Here is an 18,764-nt window from a genome sequence, read left to right on the forward strand (position 1 = left end):
AGTAGATCATATATTAACCACCTAAAATTGGACATTTGTTTCTGAAGGAAATGGTTTGGTTCTCTAAATGCCTCTTTTCCACTTACATTCATTTTTAAATCACTGACAATAGTTCTTTGGATTTTTTGTTTGTTTGTTTTTGTTGTTTGTTTTAAGACATAAGGAGGCTTTTCCAAAAGAAAATGGAATAAAACAGTAGCTACCAGGGTTGGGTTGGGAGGTCAGAAATGGGGTTCTGTCAAAGGGTACAGAGTTGTAGCAACAAGTTAAAAGATCTAATGTTTACCGTGAGAACTATAGCTAATAATAGTGTACTGTACTTAGGATTTTGGATAAGTGACTAAACTATAGCTACTCCTGGGGGGAGATAAGTAACTATGTGAGATGATGGATATGTTCATTTGTTTTACTGTAGTGGCCCTTATGCTATATATCTCATATGGCTTAACCATGTGTATTTCAAGAATCTAGCATTTCTTTATACCATCAATACTTATATTTTAAATTAGCTTATCAAAATCCTACACAATTTTAAAAATACATGCTAAGATTCTGTGATTCAGAAATGATGGGCACAAAATTGGTATTTTCTGTAGAATTATTCCTTTCTTTACCTACAAGAAAGGTAATTCATACATTTGATGAAATTCATCATCCCAGTCTTTCACTCAATTTTCCAAATAGAAGGAGCATGGTTGATAGATCTATAATTTTTTCCAGTGGTAATGTCTCTGTTCTTTATTAATGGAGTCGTGCTATCATTGTATTTCTCTACCTTGTCCGCAAACCAGGCTTAACTAGCCTTCCTTGGAGTTTATGGGGATCTGACAAATTCCATTAGAAAATCAATCCAGCTTTTTGACTGTCTTGACATCAACACATTAGGTCAGCCTGTGTCTAAGAAAAGCGTGTCAAAAGGGCTGTCTTACTGCATTTCTCATTGTTACTCTCTAGGGTGATATCCATTGAAGGTCATATTATAGATCTTTTTATCCAATGGCATGTTGACAATAGTAGCTGGGCAAGGGTTGGTCTTGCCTAATGAGACGTGTTCTCCAAAACCACTAAGAGCTTGATGCCCTAACAAAACCTGGTTGCCTAAATACTTCACCATGACTTCAAACTGATCTCAAACTTACCATGTCTGATTTTTGCGTTCATTCTCAAAAGTGCATTGTTTTCTATCTTTTATTCTATAAATACAGGGTAAAAGCTCAGATAACTGCAAATATGCCAACAGTATTTTACTTTATTATTGCTCCTCTGCCTCTTAATTTATTCACCTAAGGCAAACACATGCATAAGCATATCTTAGTTATATAATACAGTTCAGTTCACAGACTTATGTTAAAAGCAGGTCTGGTAAATTAAAAGTTGTCCTGAAATCAAACCATCTCCAAGAAAAGGACTTTCAAGATACTAGCTTATCTGAAGATTTTTGCTAAAATAGAATCTCCTCGTGGTTAATTTTGCAGAATTTAGCACCCATCATCTGGATATTGTCTGTCCAGGATGAGCATATAAATGTGGCTATTTCAACACTACTCTGTACTAAAATCCATTCACCTGAACATTTTTTTTAACTAGCTCATGTGCTAAAACCAAATTTTATATACATCTTTATTTCCATGATAAGTTATTAGCATCATCTACTAAGAAGTTGTAATGAGGTCAGTCAAATAAGTCACAGAAAAACTAATGTCTCAACACAAGGGTAATGTGACGATTTGCTCTAGTTGAACTAGGTAGGGTTGAACATATTGTGATTCTATGGACCATAGTTATGACAGATTAAAAATGCCCAGCTGGTGAAATTAAGCCACTGAAGTTTTATTCTTACATTATCCATAGAGAAACAATTATTCATTTGTATTTTAGTTTATAACTTTATTGTAAATTGAGGTTGACTTGTTAGTACAAGCACACACCTTTTAAGAATCCAAGTGCACTCAGTTAAGTATTTAGTATCACTCCCAGAGGCAAGCAATCCAAAGAGCCACTAGGCATTGAAAATATTGAACATTCCCTAGTTGTTCTGCCCCCTAATCAACCTTAATCTCATGATGTGCCCCACCACACATACAATTACCTAGGGGCCTTTCTGTATCAGAAAGACTATACTGAGACTTGAACTTAGTACAAATGAGAATTAGAATTAAATTATTAAGCTAATTTTCATTTTCTATTTTAATCAAAATTTAAATATTTTCCACAAGAAACAAAAGATATCATGTTTAACTAATACGTACAGCCCTGAACCTGTCTTCCATGAGCAGTTTTTTGCCCATTCTTTTTTCTTTTTCTGTATTTCTTTTTTACAATGTACAGTGTTGGATGAAGGACACAAAAATGCGCCTGTTGCTCCAAGTAGAGTTTTAAAATGTAGTTAAAATATTGAACACGAATTGACCATATAGTGGCTTGGCTTTATTATACACAGTAGAAGTAACTTCTGACCTAACTTAAATACTGATATTTCATTCATTATCTTAATTGGAATTATACTTGATTTATTGATGCTTTTGTTAATTTAAATATGTAAAGTTTTGTAAGTTTGCTCTGGACTTAGTTTACAAGTAAAAAAGAGTAGCCTTTGGTGATGGGGATATGGGTGTATGCTCATTGAGAGGCTGAGCTGTCTGTATCACTCTTAATATGCACCACCCACTCTTTGTCAGTCTGTTAATTTAGAGCTGGAAGTATTTCTGGATATGCTCAGCAGGCCATATTATTATTTTTAATGTTTTTCACTGTGAAGCTTTTTTAAGTTCTTTATCTGTATTGTATTCTTTTAAGAATTCAAAAATTTTAAAATTGATAATTTACTGATGTAATAAGCAAGAATCCTCACTAAAAGTATTTTATACATGAAATATTGGCAGATAGATAAAACTAAAAGGGGCTTTCATTCTAATTAATATTTGCAACAGTTATTGAGGTATACATTTTCCATAGGCTGAATTTTTTGTTTGGCTCTTCCTAGGTCTAAATAAGCCAGTATAACGTGTGAGTGCAAAAAATTCATTCTTATGACCTCTGACAAAATGGAGCAAAAACTTTACAGACCTAGAGGGTTGATTTAACCTTGTAAAACTGTGTGTGTGTGTGTGTGTGTGTGTGTGTGTGATTCCTAAGAATGATCATTGTGTTTATGAATGAAGAATAAACAAGGAAAAGTTATTGGAAAAATAATAAAGAAAGGTCACCAGGTTACAGAGGACAGTGGCTTGTTAGGGAATTTATCAAATTTTAAATTTACAAGTGAAAATATGATTGTTCCTGCAGATGTAAATGTATTCTTATTTGGGGATAGTGGATCTATTGGTCCTTGCCTCTTTTTTTCCCCCCACTTTTTTCTCTTCCAAAATGTAGCTCTAGACATACAATCACTATGCTAATCTAGTCCTCATGTTTACACTGGGAACAAATGTAGCCAATTAAAGAAAAATAGGTAGGGAATAACTATTTTAGAATTTAAATTCTAAATGGTACCTATTGCCACATTCAATTTTAACACCAAAATTCAGCCTCCAAAAAGTATTTCAAGTGAGGCATTTTATTTGGGGACCTGTGATTGTATACCATCCAAGCATTTAAAAAAAAAAACAGGGCCTGGGTTGTGGCTCCATGGTAGAGCAGTTGCCTAGCATGCATGGGGCACTGGGTTCAATCCCCAGCACCACATCAAGATAAAAACGAATAAAAAACAGGACCTTAGCTGGGCATAGTGGTGCACAACTTAATCCCAGAAACTCAGGAGGCTGAGGCTGAGGCTGAGGAAAGTTCAAGGCCAGCCTGTACAATTTAGCAAGAGCCTGTCTCAAAATAAATTTTTAAAAAGTGGGGGTGGGGATGGTGTATAACTCAGTGGTAGAGCAAAATTTAATCCCTAATATTGCAATATTTTTTAAAAAAAACTTTCAGAGCCTTAGATCTGTTTTTATGCAGAATAGGAGTGGCCTTTGTATTTCCTATAAGAATTCTATGAAGAAGTTAGTATAGCTAAGTGATAGAACTCCTGCAAGGCCTTTGGTTCAGTGCCCACCATGCAGGTACACAGATACATGCATATATAAACATTAGCATAGTGATTGTATGTCTAGAGCTATTGGTCTTTGCCTCTTTTTTTTTTTTTCCTTTTTTCTCTTCCAAAATGCAGCTCTAGACATGCAATCACTATGCAAATCTAGTCTGCATACACACATACACGTACAAGAATTCTGTTTTATCACCTTCAATAAACAGGTGAGTTAAAGTTGCAATGAGCTTCTGTCAGCATTATCCACAGGATAAAAAGTATATAATTCCTACCTGTTAATGGTCTGCATGATCATAACCAAGAAAGCAAGTTTCTACAACCCATTTTCTTACCTTTAATGATGTGCTTTAGGGAATTAGTACAGTATAATACAAATGTTAATATGTAATTTTAGAAGTTAAAATATCAATGAAGTCAAATTTCACTGAAGACTGACTTGCACAGTTAGTTACATGAGAAGTAAAATAAAAAACAGGCTTATGAGAATGAGGAGTAAAAGGTACAATTGTGTGCCAGATATTGTGCTGAGTACTTCACAGTGGCAGAGGGGACAATGGCTTTCCAACCGTGTGATTTGAAGAATCCAGAATTCCTCCTTGTCAAAAAACAAAAATAAACTAATATACTCTCTTGTTCACATTGTTTTGTGTGAGGGTTTTTATTTTGGTGCTAAATATAGACTCTTTTTATAAAGTTCTCTGAAAGCATAACTTCCTGTGGAAAAGATGGCACATATTAGGTAAAAGTCACATATGAATCAAAGTATATGAACATCTCTGTCAGAAAAGGAAACAGGCTATGGGGAAGGGTAGAGGCAACTTAGATGCAACCTGACATTCCCTACTTTACAGAATTGCAATGCAGTTGTCTGGAGAGAGGTCCAGCTTTGAATTACCACACTCTGATGAAGAGTGAGACACTTAGGAGAGTTTGGTTGATGTCCTTGTCCCAAAATAGACTTGACCTTTTTTTAAAAGTGAGATAGGTTTACAGCTGGCCTGAAAAGTATCAGGGTAAGAAAGGTCACCAAGTTACAGAGGACAGTGGCTTGTTAGGGAATAATCAAAGATGGCAGGAAGAAGAGGGTTGGGATTTCCACCCTAGGGAAGCTAGAGAGAAGTTGGTCATTGCTGAAAAGGTTGAGAATCCAGTTTAAAATGCCCATTAGAAAAATCCTATAATAAGCAGTTTGTCTTTTGTTTTTCCCCTCTCACATGTAGAACAAGTTGATTGTACCTAAATGGTTCAGTATTATTGTAAAGAAGTGAATGTGTATGTAGGTTACTTTGATCAGTACTCTGCCATCTCTTTTTCTCCCTTCTGTGCTTTCAGAGTACCCCTCATGAAATCAGTGGTTTCCATCTTCTCCCCCAAAGATTGGCTTTCTTAGGGAAGAATAGAATAACAGTGTAGACTAAATTGTTGTCCATTGTTGTTGTTCCTGTGGGAACCACTTTCCTGTTGATATCCTGAATATGTAGGGTAGCACTTTAGTGAGCATAAAGGTTTTTGCTATGTATTTTCATTTTTTTATAATTTTTTTTTAGTTCTATATGGACAAATACCTTTATTTTATTTATCTTATGTGGTGCTGAGGATCGAACCCAGTTCCTCACACATGCAAGGCAAGTGCTGCACCACTGAGCCACAACCCCAGCCCCTGTATTTTCCCTTTTGAACAGTTATTTCCATGACTATTTTTAGACTTTTCCTTGCATTAACATGTTTGACATGTTGATGAATATAGAAAAAATAATAAAGCATCTGAGACATCGGTTGTTGACAAAAATGCATCTTTATATACATAGTTGGCCTTGTTTTTAGAGATTTTTATGGGGATGAGACGATTAAAAGGGAAGTTGTGGGGCTGGGTTTGTGGCTCAGTGGTAGAGCACTTGCCTATCATGTGGGAGGCACTGGGTTTGATTCACAGCACCACATATAAATAAATAAATAAAGGTCCATCAACAACTAATAAAAATATTTTTTAAAAAGAGAAGTTGCATGACCAAATTTGTATTTTTAAAGGCTGAAGATGTATTCTAGGACCAGTGAACATTGTTTAGTAGTTTTATGGTACCTAGGGGATTAACCCTCTTGTTATCCCATTAAACCACCCCCCATTTTTCTAGCAGAAAAATAGAAAACAAGGTTCATAATATACCATCTATAATATATTAGGATCCATTTGGACACAATTTGTTATGTATAACTAGGGATACAATAAAAGTTTGAATTCTAAAAATAGACCCACCTACTTGGCTGAAGCAAGAGTAAGGGAGAAATAGTGTATATGAATGGTTTGGTCTGGTTAAAACATGTTGCCCAGTGGGATAAAACAACAGTAGAGTTCAGGCAGGGTGTCACAAAGAACACTGAACACAGAATGTAAGAATCTTTATTAATTATAAGAATTGAAACCTTCAGGGATTGAAAGAAGATCACAGGGAAGTTGAAGACAAAACAGTAGGTTTGTTATCTGCTTTAGACTTGAAGCAGAGATAGCTAGATATTAAACTCCAAAAAGTGAGACGAGGACTGACCAAGTCATTGACTTAGAAAGTCCCTGGTCCTATAGGTTAAAATGTCATTTAGACCCAAGCATGGGAAGGAGAAAGGATGTCTAGTTAGGAACCTACCACTACTCACAAACTAAATTCATCCTGACCATTGGACTTAATCACTCATTAATTTATTTTTTAGGTAATTTTTATTGCATGGTCATTTACAGTGTCCCAGACACTGCTAGTTTCTTGATATAAGACTGAAAGAAGGGAGGGCGGATGAAAATAAGAAAAACAGTGGGATGAATCTGATACAACATTCCTATATACATATATGAATACACCACAGTAAATCTCCACATCATGTACAACCACAAGAATGTAATCCTAATTAGAGTAAGGAATATACCATGAATATATAAAACATGTCAATATACTCTACTGTCACGTATATCTAAAAAGAAAAAAATTTTAAATAGATATAAGATATGAGGGCGCACGCCTGTAATTCCCAGCGTCTCCGGACACTGAGGCAGGAGGATTGCAAGTTCAAAGCCAGCCTCAGCAATTTAGCAAGGCCCTAAGCAGCTTAGTGAGACTCTGTCTCAAAATTTAAAAAATAAAGTAGGGGAACTAGGGATGTGGCCCAGTGCTTAAGCATCCCTGGTTCAATCCCTGGTACCAAAAAAAAAAAAAAAAAAAAAAGACTGAAAGAAAGACTGCTACCCTAAAGAACAGAAGGGACTTGGCAAGCACAGTGTGGTAAGCATCCTCTTTGATAGAGCTTATGGATGGTTTGGCTTTAGCAAAAGATTCAATAATACCTTCTTGGTGGTGAGAAGAGCAGGGCCTCAGCCCAAAACAAAATCTACACCATCAGTGGACAGTCATTCCTCAAAAATGGATAGCATGCCTGTGACTCATCAGGCTACTGTGATCACAGATTCCCAGCCATCAGAGGCAGCCAGAATGGTCTAGTAAACTGAAACCACTGAGGCTTTTGTCCAGCTCTGGCTCTAAACCAGGTTATTTATATATCTAGGCTCAAGTCCAGATTTCCAGATGCAGCAGAGTATCTAGGGCATGGCTGCTATATTCACACTCTCTCACAATACCTCCCATCCTTCTCTTAGCCACTGAAGAGGAGAATGAAGAGAAGAACTATAAAGGTTACTTTGGTATATTAGAGTATTAGTTTGTCACAGGTAGACTACATTTGATGACTGGGTTAAAAAAAATGTTAATATCCTCTGAGCCAGGTGTGCGCATACCTATAATCCTAGTGATCGAGGCAGGAAGATCACAGGTTCAAGGCCAGCCTCAGCAACCTAACAAGATCCTGTCTCAAATAAAGGGGGTGGACTGGCAGGTGTAGCAGTGGTAGAGTAACCCTGGGTTCAATTCCCAGTACCATACACACACGCTCAAAATAGCATCTGGTGTTTTAGGGGGGTATATATATCAGTGGTACAGTATATGCCTTACATACATGAGGCCCTAGGTTTTATCTCCAACACCAAAAATAAAATCTAACATTCACAGTGTTTTGGTTTGGATGTGAGGTATTCCCCAAAAGTTCATATGTGAGACAATGCAAGGTTTACAGGAGAACTGATTGGATTATAAGAGTCTTAACCCAATTAGTGATATAATCTTCTGATAAGGATTAACTAAGGGGTAGTGTGTGTCTGGAGGAGATGGGAATTGGGGCATGGCTTTGGGTGTACATTTGTATCTGGAAAGTGGAGTTTCTCTTTCTGCTTCCAGATCACACTGATGTGAGCTTCTTTTCTCTCCTGCCATGTTCAGCCTCACCTCCAGCCCTGAGAAATGGAGCTGGCCTTCTAGATTAAGACCCCTGAAGCCGTGAGCTCTCGAGTAAACTTTTCCTCCTCTATAGTTGTTCTGATCAGATCCTCTAGTCACAGCCACAAAAAAGCTGACTAATACACATAGATAGTAACAAGTATTAGTGAAGATGTGGAAAATTAGAAACTTTACATGTCCTAGTAAGAATGTAAAATGGTATACCCAGTGTGGACAGTACTTTGGCAGCTCCTCACATGTTTAAGCATAGAGTTACCAATGACCAAGCAATTTCATAGCTACAAATATATCCAAGATTAATAAAAACATTAAAGAAATTGCACAGAGATGTTCATTGTGGCATTATTCATAACAGCCAGAAAGTGAGAACAGACCCTTTCAGATAAATGTGATTGTTTTAGTCAGCTTTCCATCGCCATACAAAATACCTGAGATAAATCAACATAAAAAGAGAAAAGGTTTATTTTGGCTCATGGTTTCAGAAGTTTGAATCCATTGTCACTTGACTCTATTGTTCTGGGCCTGTAGCAACACAGAACATTGTGGTGGGGAGTGTACAGGAGAGGAAACCTGCTTACCTTATGGCAACAAAAAGAGACAGAAAGGAGCCAGGGTCCCAATATTCCCCTTCAAGAGTACACCTCCATTACCTAACTTCCTTCCACTAGCCCCTACCTCTGAAAGGTTCTGCCACCTCCCAGTAGTGCCATGGGCTGAGGACACACAGGACATTTCAGATGCAAACTACAATAGTGATATAGTCAAACAATGGAAAATTATTTGGCAATAATAAGGAACAGAGTACCAATGGATGCCATATATGGGTGAATCTTGCAAATATTATGCTTTATAAAAGAAGATAGTTGCACACACAAAAAAAACTATTATATATTATGATTCCATTTAGAAGAAATATCTAGAACAGGCAAATCATTGGAGACAGAAGTAGATTAATCAATATCTAGATGGGGTTGGAGGATTTGGGGAGGTGGGTAGTAACTGCTAATGGGTAGGGTTTCTTTTTGGGATGATGAAAATATTCATATAACTCTGAATATACAAAAAACTATTGACATGTACAGTTTAAATGGATGAATTGTATCGTATGTGAATTATATCTCAAACCTATTTCATTTAGGGCTGGTGTGGCTCAGTGGTAGAGCGCTTGGCTAGCATGCGTGAGGCACTAGGTTTGATCTCTGGCACCACATAAAAATAAACAAATAAAATTAAGGTATTGTGTTTAAAAAAAATTAAAAGCTATCTCATTTAGCCACAGCTTTGTGTGTGTGTGTGTGTGTGTGTGTTACTGGGGATTAAACGTAGGACCTTGTGCATACAAGGTAAGCACTATACCAGTTGAGCTATATCCCCAGCCCTAGTCACAGCTTTTTACTGTGATATTTGGGGAAAGTAAAGGGTGGCTCTCTGTCTCACATCCTTTTCTATAAGGCCTTTTTTCTTTCTTTTTTTTTTCCCAGAATTCACTAGGAATTTTTGTTTAAGCCTGGAATTGCAGTTCAGCTTTCCTCAGCAGGAATGTACCATCTGTGCTATTGTTACCTGAGACTGTTCTAATAGATCACTTTATATTTCAAAACACACATTGATTTAATATACTAGAAGAATATAGGCTTATCAGACAAGTTTTTAAGTTTTTAAAAATATTTTATGAGCTGTATACTTTAGGTTATAGCCAGTGTATTTTTACTATTTATTGAGTAGTCTCAACCAAGTGGCATTAATTTGGAGTGGTTTTAATTTTCTCCAGTCACTGCCTAAGGCCGTGTTTTGTCAGATTTCACTTTTCTATCCCTTAACATTAAAAGGTCAGTCTGGTCCACTTTTAACTCCCATCTTGTACTTAATGTAAAGCTAATTTCCTCTATCCACTCTACCAGGGTGGGTGGAAGATAGTCTGGTTTTCCAATACTTCTTTCCTCTCCAAGGCCTAACTCTGTAGAGTTGAAGACTGGGTAATGGGTAAGAACAATGTCCCTTTGCCTGATTTCTCATGATTACCACCCTCCTTGAATTTTTGTCCAATACTAACTTGCCATCCCTGCCTTCTGGGTGACAGGATCAAAGTGCTGCTTCATAATGGATAATTTGGAGCTCATTTTCCAGTTCCCTGATTTTCAGCACCCAACCCTGACTAGGCCTCCTTGACCAACCCCTGGCCCAATAGTGTACTGGTAATGCTTGACAAACAGCTGGGGGCAAGGGTGGAATGGTAGCATGTGCATAAGTTTACATTTTACTGATGTGAATGGAAGTGTAGTATTTAATTTACAAATAATAACAAAATGGGTTTGTTTGTTTGTTTGTTTGTTTGTGGTACTAGGGATAGAACATGCTGGGCAAGTAGCACCATGCCTGCCAAACATATAGATGGACTAGAGGCTTAGCTCAGTGGTAGAGCACTTGATTAGCATGTGCAAAGGCACTGGATTTGATCCCCAACACTGGGAAGAAGGGGAAAAAAGAGAGAGACACAAAAATGAAACAAAGAAGTATATTGGAACTTGACTCTTCAGTCAGTGTCATGAGCAGCTTCTTTGCTGTTTGGGTACAGTAGTCCCTCTTATCCATAGTTTTGCTGTCTGCTATTTCAGTTACCTGTAGTCAACCCCAGTCTGAAACTATTAAATAGAATATTTCAGAAATAAATATTTCACAAGTCTTAAATTACATGCTATTCTGAGTGACATGATGAAATATTATGAATCCTTCTTTTCCAGCATATTCACAGTACATACACTACCAACCCCTAGTCATTTAGTACTGTCTTCACTGTTGTCAATATTGCTGTACTTGTATTCAGGTAACCCTTATTTTACTTAATAGTGGCTTAAAAATAGTGATGCAAAGGAAATACCAGGACATAATACATCAAAAGTCAGATTGCTTTAACTCTGGTACTACATGGCAGTGCTGCAGGGTATATAGGAACAAACATAGGAGATATAGGATTCAGTATTATCCAGTTTCAGGCATCCACTGGGAATCTTGGAATATGTCCCCCACAGATAAGAGGTAACTGTCATAATAGTTTCCAAATACTGGAAGAATATGTCCTCCAATTTTTGTGATGTTCAAAATGTAAGAACTCTTAATATGGTATACTTTTAGCTTTAGTCTGCATTATGAGCATTTTATTCATCACTTTCTTAAGTCTAGACAATCAACAAAACAATAAACCAAGTTCTTATTTGTGACATTTGCCAATTTCAAGCTACCAATGACCCTATTTATTACCTACATAATTGGGTCAAGATGCTCAGTGGCATGCCGTTTATCCTACCATATAGATAGAGTGGGCATAAAAGAAGAGCATAGATGATGCTAACAATAAAAGGCAGTAAATGATTAAGCAATAAGTTTTAAATTTTATCTTATTTTTAACATTTAATTGTAAGTTATTATATAAATTTAATTTTTAATAATGGCTGTGTTCAAATTCCTAAAAATTTAAAAATTACCTGGCAAGTAGTTTCAAGAGTGCCAGTCTGCCTCTCACACAGCATTCTCCTAAGAGTCTTTTTGTACCAGAGTCACTTAGTGGGCTGGCTTCTTGATGGAAACACTGACAAGAGAGGAAGGAAAAGTATAGACTGCTTTCATACTACTGCCTTGCTCCTTGGCTAACAAGGGGCAGATCTGCAGCATAAGATAACACTCAAAAGTCTCCTTCTTGCAGGCACTCCTAGTCTTTACTAATGATTTACTTGGTACCCTTCTCTTGTAGATGCACATAAAATGTCTTTTTAGGACATTTAATGTCTCTGTTTGGATTAGACCTATAGTGGTGTGATTTCCCACATTTCAACGAAATTCCAACTTTGTCCTAATCACTTGATCTTCAACTAGTAAACCAGAGAAATCCCAATATTCCTAAATCATGTGATAACATTCTTTAGATAAGAGTCTAAAGAATGAGATAGAAATAGCTTTAACTGTTCCACAAATCATATTAGGGTTATAAAAAAATTGTGTGTGTGAAGAAAATGAATGGGTATGGTAAGGACCTACCCTGCCAGATGGAAAAACCTACAATAAAGCTATAGTGATAAAAACAAGAGTGAATAAAACAAAAAACAAATTAACCTGGGACTGTAGTTGTAGCCCAGTTGTAGAACTCTTGCCTACCATGCATGAGGCCTTATAATAGAATCAGGTCCAAACATGTATAAGAACCTTATGTATGATATTAGCATTTCACGAGAAGGTTGCTATAAATATAGGAGAATGTAAGTATGGGAGAATATTTCTAAAACACTGAGAGTGGATGGAGAGGAACTTTATAAGAATGACATAAAACCAGAAAATATTAAGGAAAGATTTGACTGATTCCACCACATAAAATTTTTAAATTTATATATGGCAAGAAACATCATGAACTAGGTTAAAGGACAAATGATACACATGAGAAAATATTTTCTCCACAAATAACAGATGAGCAGTATCAGCCTTAGAGGTACACAGAATTTATTTTGGCTGAATACTGAACAACATGTGTTAAAAATCAATGAACAGCCTAAGGCAAAGCTATAAATGTTCCCATTCCAAAATGAACTTCTGAGATACAAGAATAAATATGGAATTTAATTTTCAAGAATGTAATATTATAAGTTTATTATTAAAACTTAAATACCTTTTTAAAGTTTGTCATTACAATGTAGCAGTGTAATTTTTCAGCACTGCCAGCTGCTGCATGGCTCTATGCACAGTTCCAATACTTAAATAGTTGCTTGTTTTCAGCTGATGAAAAGCATGAATTTGGGGGTCTCTGTTTGTCAGTATGGCTTACTGTTAGTAGAGATTTTGCTCTCAGATCAACAAGCTTTCCTTTTTCTCAAACTGGGACAAAAAGGTCACGACTTCTCAACTCCTAGACTGAAAGATTTGGTGATGGTGATGATACAGTGTTGGTTGTTGAAGCAGTTCCACAAACTGAAGCTGTGTGCAAAGCTTAAAGAAAAAACTTATTGAATACTTAAGAAGCAGGCAAAAGTTTTTCTTTGGGGGGGCTGGGGCTATAGCTCAGTGGCAGAGTGGTTGCCTAGCATATGTGAGGCACTGGTTCTATCCTCAGGACTACATAAAAAATAAATAAACAAAGATATTCTGTGTCCCTCTACAATTATTTAAAAAAAATGTTTTAAAAGCTTTTCTTTTGTGTTGTTTTGTTTTGATACAGGGACTTGCCATGTTTCTCTGGCTAGTCTTGAACCCCAGCATTTAAGCAATCCTCCTTCCTCAGCCTCCCAAGTGCTGGGATGCATGCTGTAATACCTGGCTCAGACATAAGATTTTTCCCCTAATATTTTTATCTGATATTTTCACATTATTTTACTGCTTCACACAATCATTAGATGTGCCAGCAGCCTTTGGTTTTTACCAAGTGTTTTTTGTCAGTATCAGTATCTGTAGCAGACACTATTAAGACCTGTTACGTTCCAACAACCTTTTAACACATAGAAGCTGTTCTTCCTTCTCACTTTGAAGACTTGTATGAATACCCGTGTAGACAGATCCAAATCTTTCCCTGGGTATTATATAGTTTGTCTTTGGCCCTAAGAGATTTTTAGTCCCAAATTACATTTAGCTAGATTACCAGTATTTAAAAACTAGTATTCAGCTACTAAAATAAGTCCAAGTGATGATTGTATATGCTTGTTAAATACGATGGTAGCCAATATGATAGTTGATCTTTGCAAGCTCAGTAAAGTCCTTTCTTTATTTATTTGTTTTTAAATTTAGGGTACTGAGGATTGAATGCTAAAGCTTGCTTGGCAAGGGCTCTGCCACTGAGTTACACCCCCAGCCCTTTTTACTTTTTATTTTGAGACAGGGTCTCACCAAGTTGCTGAGGCTGGTCTTAAACTCATGATCCTTCTACCTCTCAACCTCCCAAATAGCTGGGATTACAGGTCTGCAACACCCCATTCTAACTTTCTTTTATTCACCAAGCTATTTTAACATTAAGAGCTATTTGGTTAATGATTTTTAAAATTCTTTCATTTTTTATTTTTGTTTTGTTCCTTCATTTGTATTTTAAACACAAGTAAACTTTTCATAAATTTACAGATGCAGTATAATAATGTTCCTTACAGCATTGTTTATGATGCTAAAGTTAAAAAGAACCCAATGTCTGTAAACAGAAAATTGGTCATTAGGAGAATATTGAAAATGATGATGAAGAAAAGAACTTATCCATGATAAAGCGACTTCTGTAAAAGATTATAAATGCAGACCATAAATTAATCCCTGTTTTATCATCATGTGTAGGGAGAAATACATCAAAATATTAGCATTAGTTTTTTCTAAGAGAATTTACAGATGCTCATTACTTACAACTTGTTGTATGTTGTCTGAGATGATTCTTTAAATTATTATTATTTATTCTTTCATAGTTAGCATGTATAATTTTACAAGTGGAAATAATCATTTTAAAGCAAAGTTCAAAAAAAGGTAAAAAGAACTCTGAAAAAAAAAGGTTAATTATATAAATATGCAAAAAAAAATTGTGTAGTCCATGTTATATTACCAGTTCTAACTATTTTTGAGATTTCTCTCTCTGCCTACTAAAATACTGTTAACACTTTATGCAACACCTTTTCCTACCCCACAGCTTTCTTACTCTTCATTTGTCTCCCTCTGCCTCCTTTAGGGTGAAATGACAGGCCTGTCTTCCTCCCTGTTCCCAGTATGTATTCACTCCATGAAGGTGCAATTTTAGGTAGAGCATTAATGTCACTAGTCATTCTTCTGATGTTAAGCTTCAGTCAGTTAAGAAGTACAGATGGGTTGTCAGTGTGTTTTACTAATGTAGGATCTATTTAATGAAACACATCTTGAATGATATAAGCTAAGGATGCCCAAGTTTAACCCTCAGCTTTACACTCTAGACTGCCAAGAATTGGGTCAAGATGATTTTTTTTCAAAGGTAGAGAAATGTGTTATACAACTCACTTTGGCCCTACGGTCATACTTAGTCTCAGCTGAAAGACCCATGTTTTCTTTGAAGTAGCTTGGCAAATTCCCAAGTTTTTAGTGTCTACCCTCAGTATTGCTGGTTTAAGTCTTATTGAATCAGAAAAAAAAAATCTTACTGAATTATGATTGGGCTGGTTTCAGTGGTAGTTTCAGTTTCAGCATTTGGGAGAGTGAAGGAAAGACGCACAAGAGTCTAAGAAGCAAAAGTTCTAAACAAACCCATATACTGGGTAGTCCTAATTTTTTGTGATCTAAGTGAATGCAGGAACCTGGCTTCTCTCTGGAATAATTACAATAAGCTTGGCACAATTCCCAAGAAAACTAGGCAAGACTTGTCAGGCAGGCCCTCTGAGGCTTTGTTATCTGCATTAGCAGATCATTTAAAAGGTGATGTCTATAATATTGAGAAAGCATAAGCACCAGTCTCTGTTAGGTAAGAATCTCCAAATCTTCCATATTCTCTACTTTTTTTTTTCCATAAGTAACCTTAGCTTTTGCTTTGTTATTTTCTCTTCTGATCCATCTGTTCTAATAAACCCAAGCTCTCAACACCAAATGTAAGGGAAATAAAAATCAGGGGAAAGAATGAAATTAGAGAATTGGAAGAAACTGGATGGATCTTGGGATCTCCAGAAACCTAAATTTCCTTTTTGTTTTTGTTTTTCTTTTATTAAACATTGATGGTAAAGAGTCATTTCCTCCCACGTACTATGTAGGTGAGAATATGGACTCCAGCTATTTGGAGTTGATGTGTTCAAATGTTAGGATGTAGTAAATATCATGAGTGTTAGCTAATAACATCTATTAACATTTTTGTAACATGAGCTATGTGGATTTTGATTGGAGAAAAAAGATTATCTCTCCCCTATCTGATTGCTGCTGGACTATGTTCAGCTGACCATCTGAAGGTTCCCTCCAAGCAGGGGAATGAGGGACATGAGAGCCACCACTTCCTTAACTCAAGGTAAAAGAGTTGCCCATGCCTTCCAAACCCCTGCCCAAGAGATCTCAAGGACCCTGTAATCCCCACCCCACATCCCGCATGCTTTTCTTAGTGAAATAATCTACTTAAAGACCAGAAGAGCAGGGTGAGAAGTGTGTGGTGGAGATAGGGAAATAAAATAAGACTTACCAAGAAATACATCAGAAAAGGTATCAGTAAAACACCTAGATGACTCTTCAGACAGTTTGTGTGAAATTTGGTCTGTGTCCAGGTCCCTGGCTCTGCTGCAGTGACTTTTTCCTTGAACAAGGGCCAGCTTCCTGGACACCCCTTCCCTGACTTGGAAGAGAAAGAGGTGCTGGTATTAACTGACTTCTGACCCTGCTTCCCTTGCAGCCGACCCTCTGGTGGGCAGCATTGCCACACAGTACATGACCAACAGAGCAGAGCACGACCGGATGGCCAGACAGTGGACCAAGCGGTACGCCACATAGGGACCTGCTGCCCACCGCCCCGCCGGACCTGTGCAAGCACATTCACCAAGTGCATAAATAGCCCTGCCACCCCTCCAGACCTCGGTTCTTATTTTCCAGTTTTTATTAAATTTTGAACTGTTTTGTGATAGTATGTCTCCCTTTTTTCTCCCTCCTCTCCTTTCTTTCTGTCCCTCCCTCCCTCTCTTTCTCTCTCATTTTATTACCTTTTTGATTTCTGTTAACTTGAAAGATTTGGGATTATTTTTCCCCACATCAGTGTGGATGGGAACTTTTATTTTCAGTGCAAACAACGTTGGATCTATAATCGTAAGAGCTTTCTTATAAAGCTTTGTAATACTGTGTGGTTTTGTTTTTTGTTGTTTGTTTTACTTTGGATTTTTTTTTCCTTTTATTTGTTCTTCAGAAAAACACAAATTCAGAATTCTATCTCGTTTCTACTTAAATGTAGTGCTTAGGGTTAATTTTTTGTACTGAAGTCTTTATTGGTGGGTGCATGCTACTGGGAACAAGTTTTTGTACAAAAGCTTCAATCAGAATCACTGTGCATTACTGAGACCCTGTTTATCACTAGCCTTCTGTTCACCACACAGAAGACTGTTGGATTGAACAAAATAATATGTATTTTGATTTACTTAAAGTGCTTGTAAATTTCTTAGGGACCTGCCACTTTTGACTGTGGATCAGTTGATGTACACTTGTATTATTAAAGCACTCAATAAATCACTGTGGCTGATAAATGCATTTGTGTTAACCCAGCATTTGCTTTGTGTCCTGATGACCTTCATAGCCCTACGTGCGGGAAGGCTTGTCCTGTCTAATTCAATTACAGTTTCAAGTGTATTTTTCATCTAAGACCTCTAAAATTGCTTTGTAGTTAAGTTGCTTAGCATGTGGAATTTCTCCAGCTGTCAGTAGCCTGATGATTTTATGGTTGTTTCAGTGGATTGCTATCATTGTGTTGTTGGCCATACTTCCATCCTGTTAACAACCTTCTTTACTCAGCAGTTAAAATATGTAACTCCAAAAATAGCCATCAAGTGAAGGTGCAGTCTGAGCTGATCATTGCACTCAATCACTTTCGAGTTTGTCTCCTTTTTCTTCTTGAAATTTTTGTAGTGATTGCTGTCTGTCATTGTTTTGTTTTGGTTTTTTAATTCCAAAATTTTGGTGAAAGAAGCAAACTTACCTGTATCTGTCATGGTCACACATTCTGTGACAGGGATATGTCTGTCTGACTTGACTTTCTGGCTATTTTAGTGTGTGGCTTCAGGAGGCAGAGGAAACGAGTGGATGAGTTTTAAAAACTGACTTGCTGATTGATGTTCAGGACTCTTTAAGTTATACACATACTGGAAACTTCTCTTCCAGTTAGCACAGTTACAGACTCACCGAACAGTTTTTTCTTAGTTAAGTAACCATGAACATCTTTACTGCTAATAGTAGGATTTATGAATGTAAGTCAGTGACTTCTGAATATTTCAGCATTTTAAAATCTGATTTAAAAGGTGAAGTTTTATTGTCTCTAAATGGTTAAAAAGAAACCCAAAATATAAATATATTTAAATATTTCTTTTAAACCAAAGTACCTAGGGTCATTTATTCTTTTTTAATAATGTTTTTACCATTCATTTTATTGGAAAAACTTTTTCAGCATATCAGAACTCTATGATCTCTGTTGCAATAAATACCATCTCAAACTACTTTCAACTCTCTAATCAACTCTCTAATGGTAGCAAAAGGAACCACAGATAATACGTAAGTAGGCATAGATTCATTCAAATAAAACTTCAGCAAAAAACAGTAGCCACATTTGGCTCATGGGCTATAGTTTGTTGGTTCCTGATACAGACCATTACAGAGGTTGGAGGGGACCAGGCAACTATGTATTGACTCTTTCTTTAACATAAAATAAACTTAATTAATAATAACACAAGAATACAGAATAAATTTCACAA

General features: G+C 36.5%; 1 protein-coding gene across 2 annotated transcripts in view; it reads left to right on the forward strand.

Moving 5' to 3' along the window:
* The window catches only part of Ube2e2 (ubiquitin conjugating enzyme E2 E2), a 311,450-nt gene extending 293,900 nt beyond the window's left edge, over positions 1-17,550 (forward strand). For both annotated transcript variants that reach the window (XM_046467736.2, XM_046467737.2), the window contains exon 6: positions 16,709-17,550. In XM_046467736.2, the coding sequence (XP_046323692.1) occupies positions 16,709-16,806 (98 nt within the window). In that variant the 3' untranslated portion in view covers positions 16,807-17,550. The remainder of the gene's footprint in view (positions 1-16,708) is intronic.
* The last annotated feature ends 1,214 nt before the right edge of the window (positions 17,551-18,764 follow it).

This window comes from Marmota monax, unplaced genomic scaffold (genome assembly GCF_021218885.2).
Source record: "Marmota monax isolate L192 unplaced genomic scaffold, Marmota_monax_Labrador192_F-V1.1 WCK01_AAM20220418_F8-fsc00152, whole genome shotgun sequence".
Taxonomy (NCBI): Eukaryota; Metazoa; Chordata; class Mammalia; order Rodentia; family Sciuridae; genus Marmota; species Marmota monax.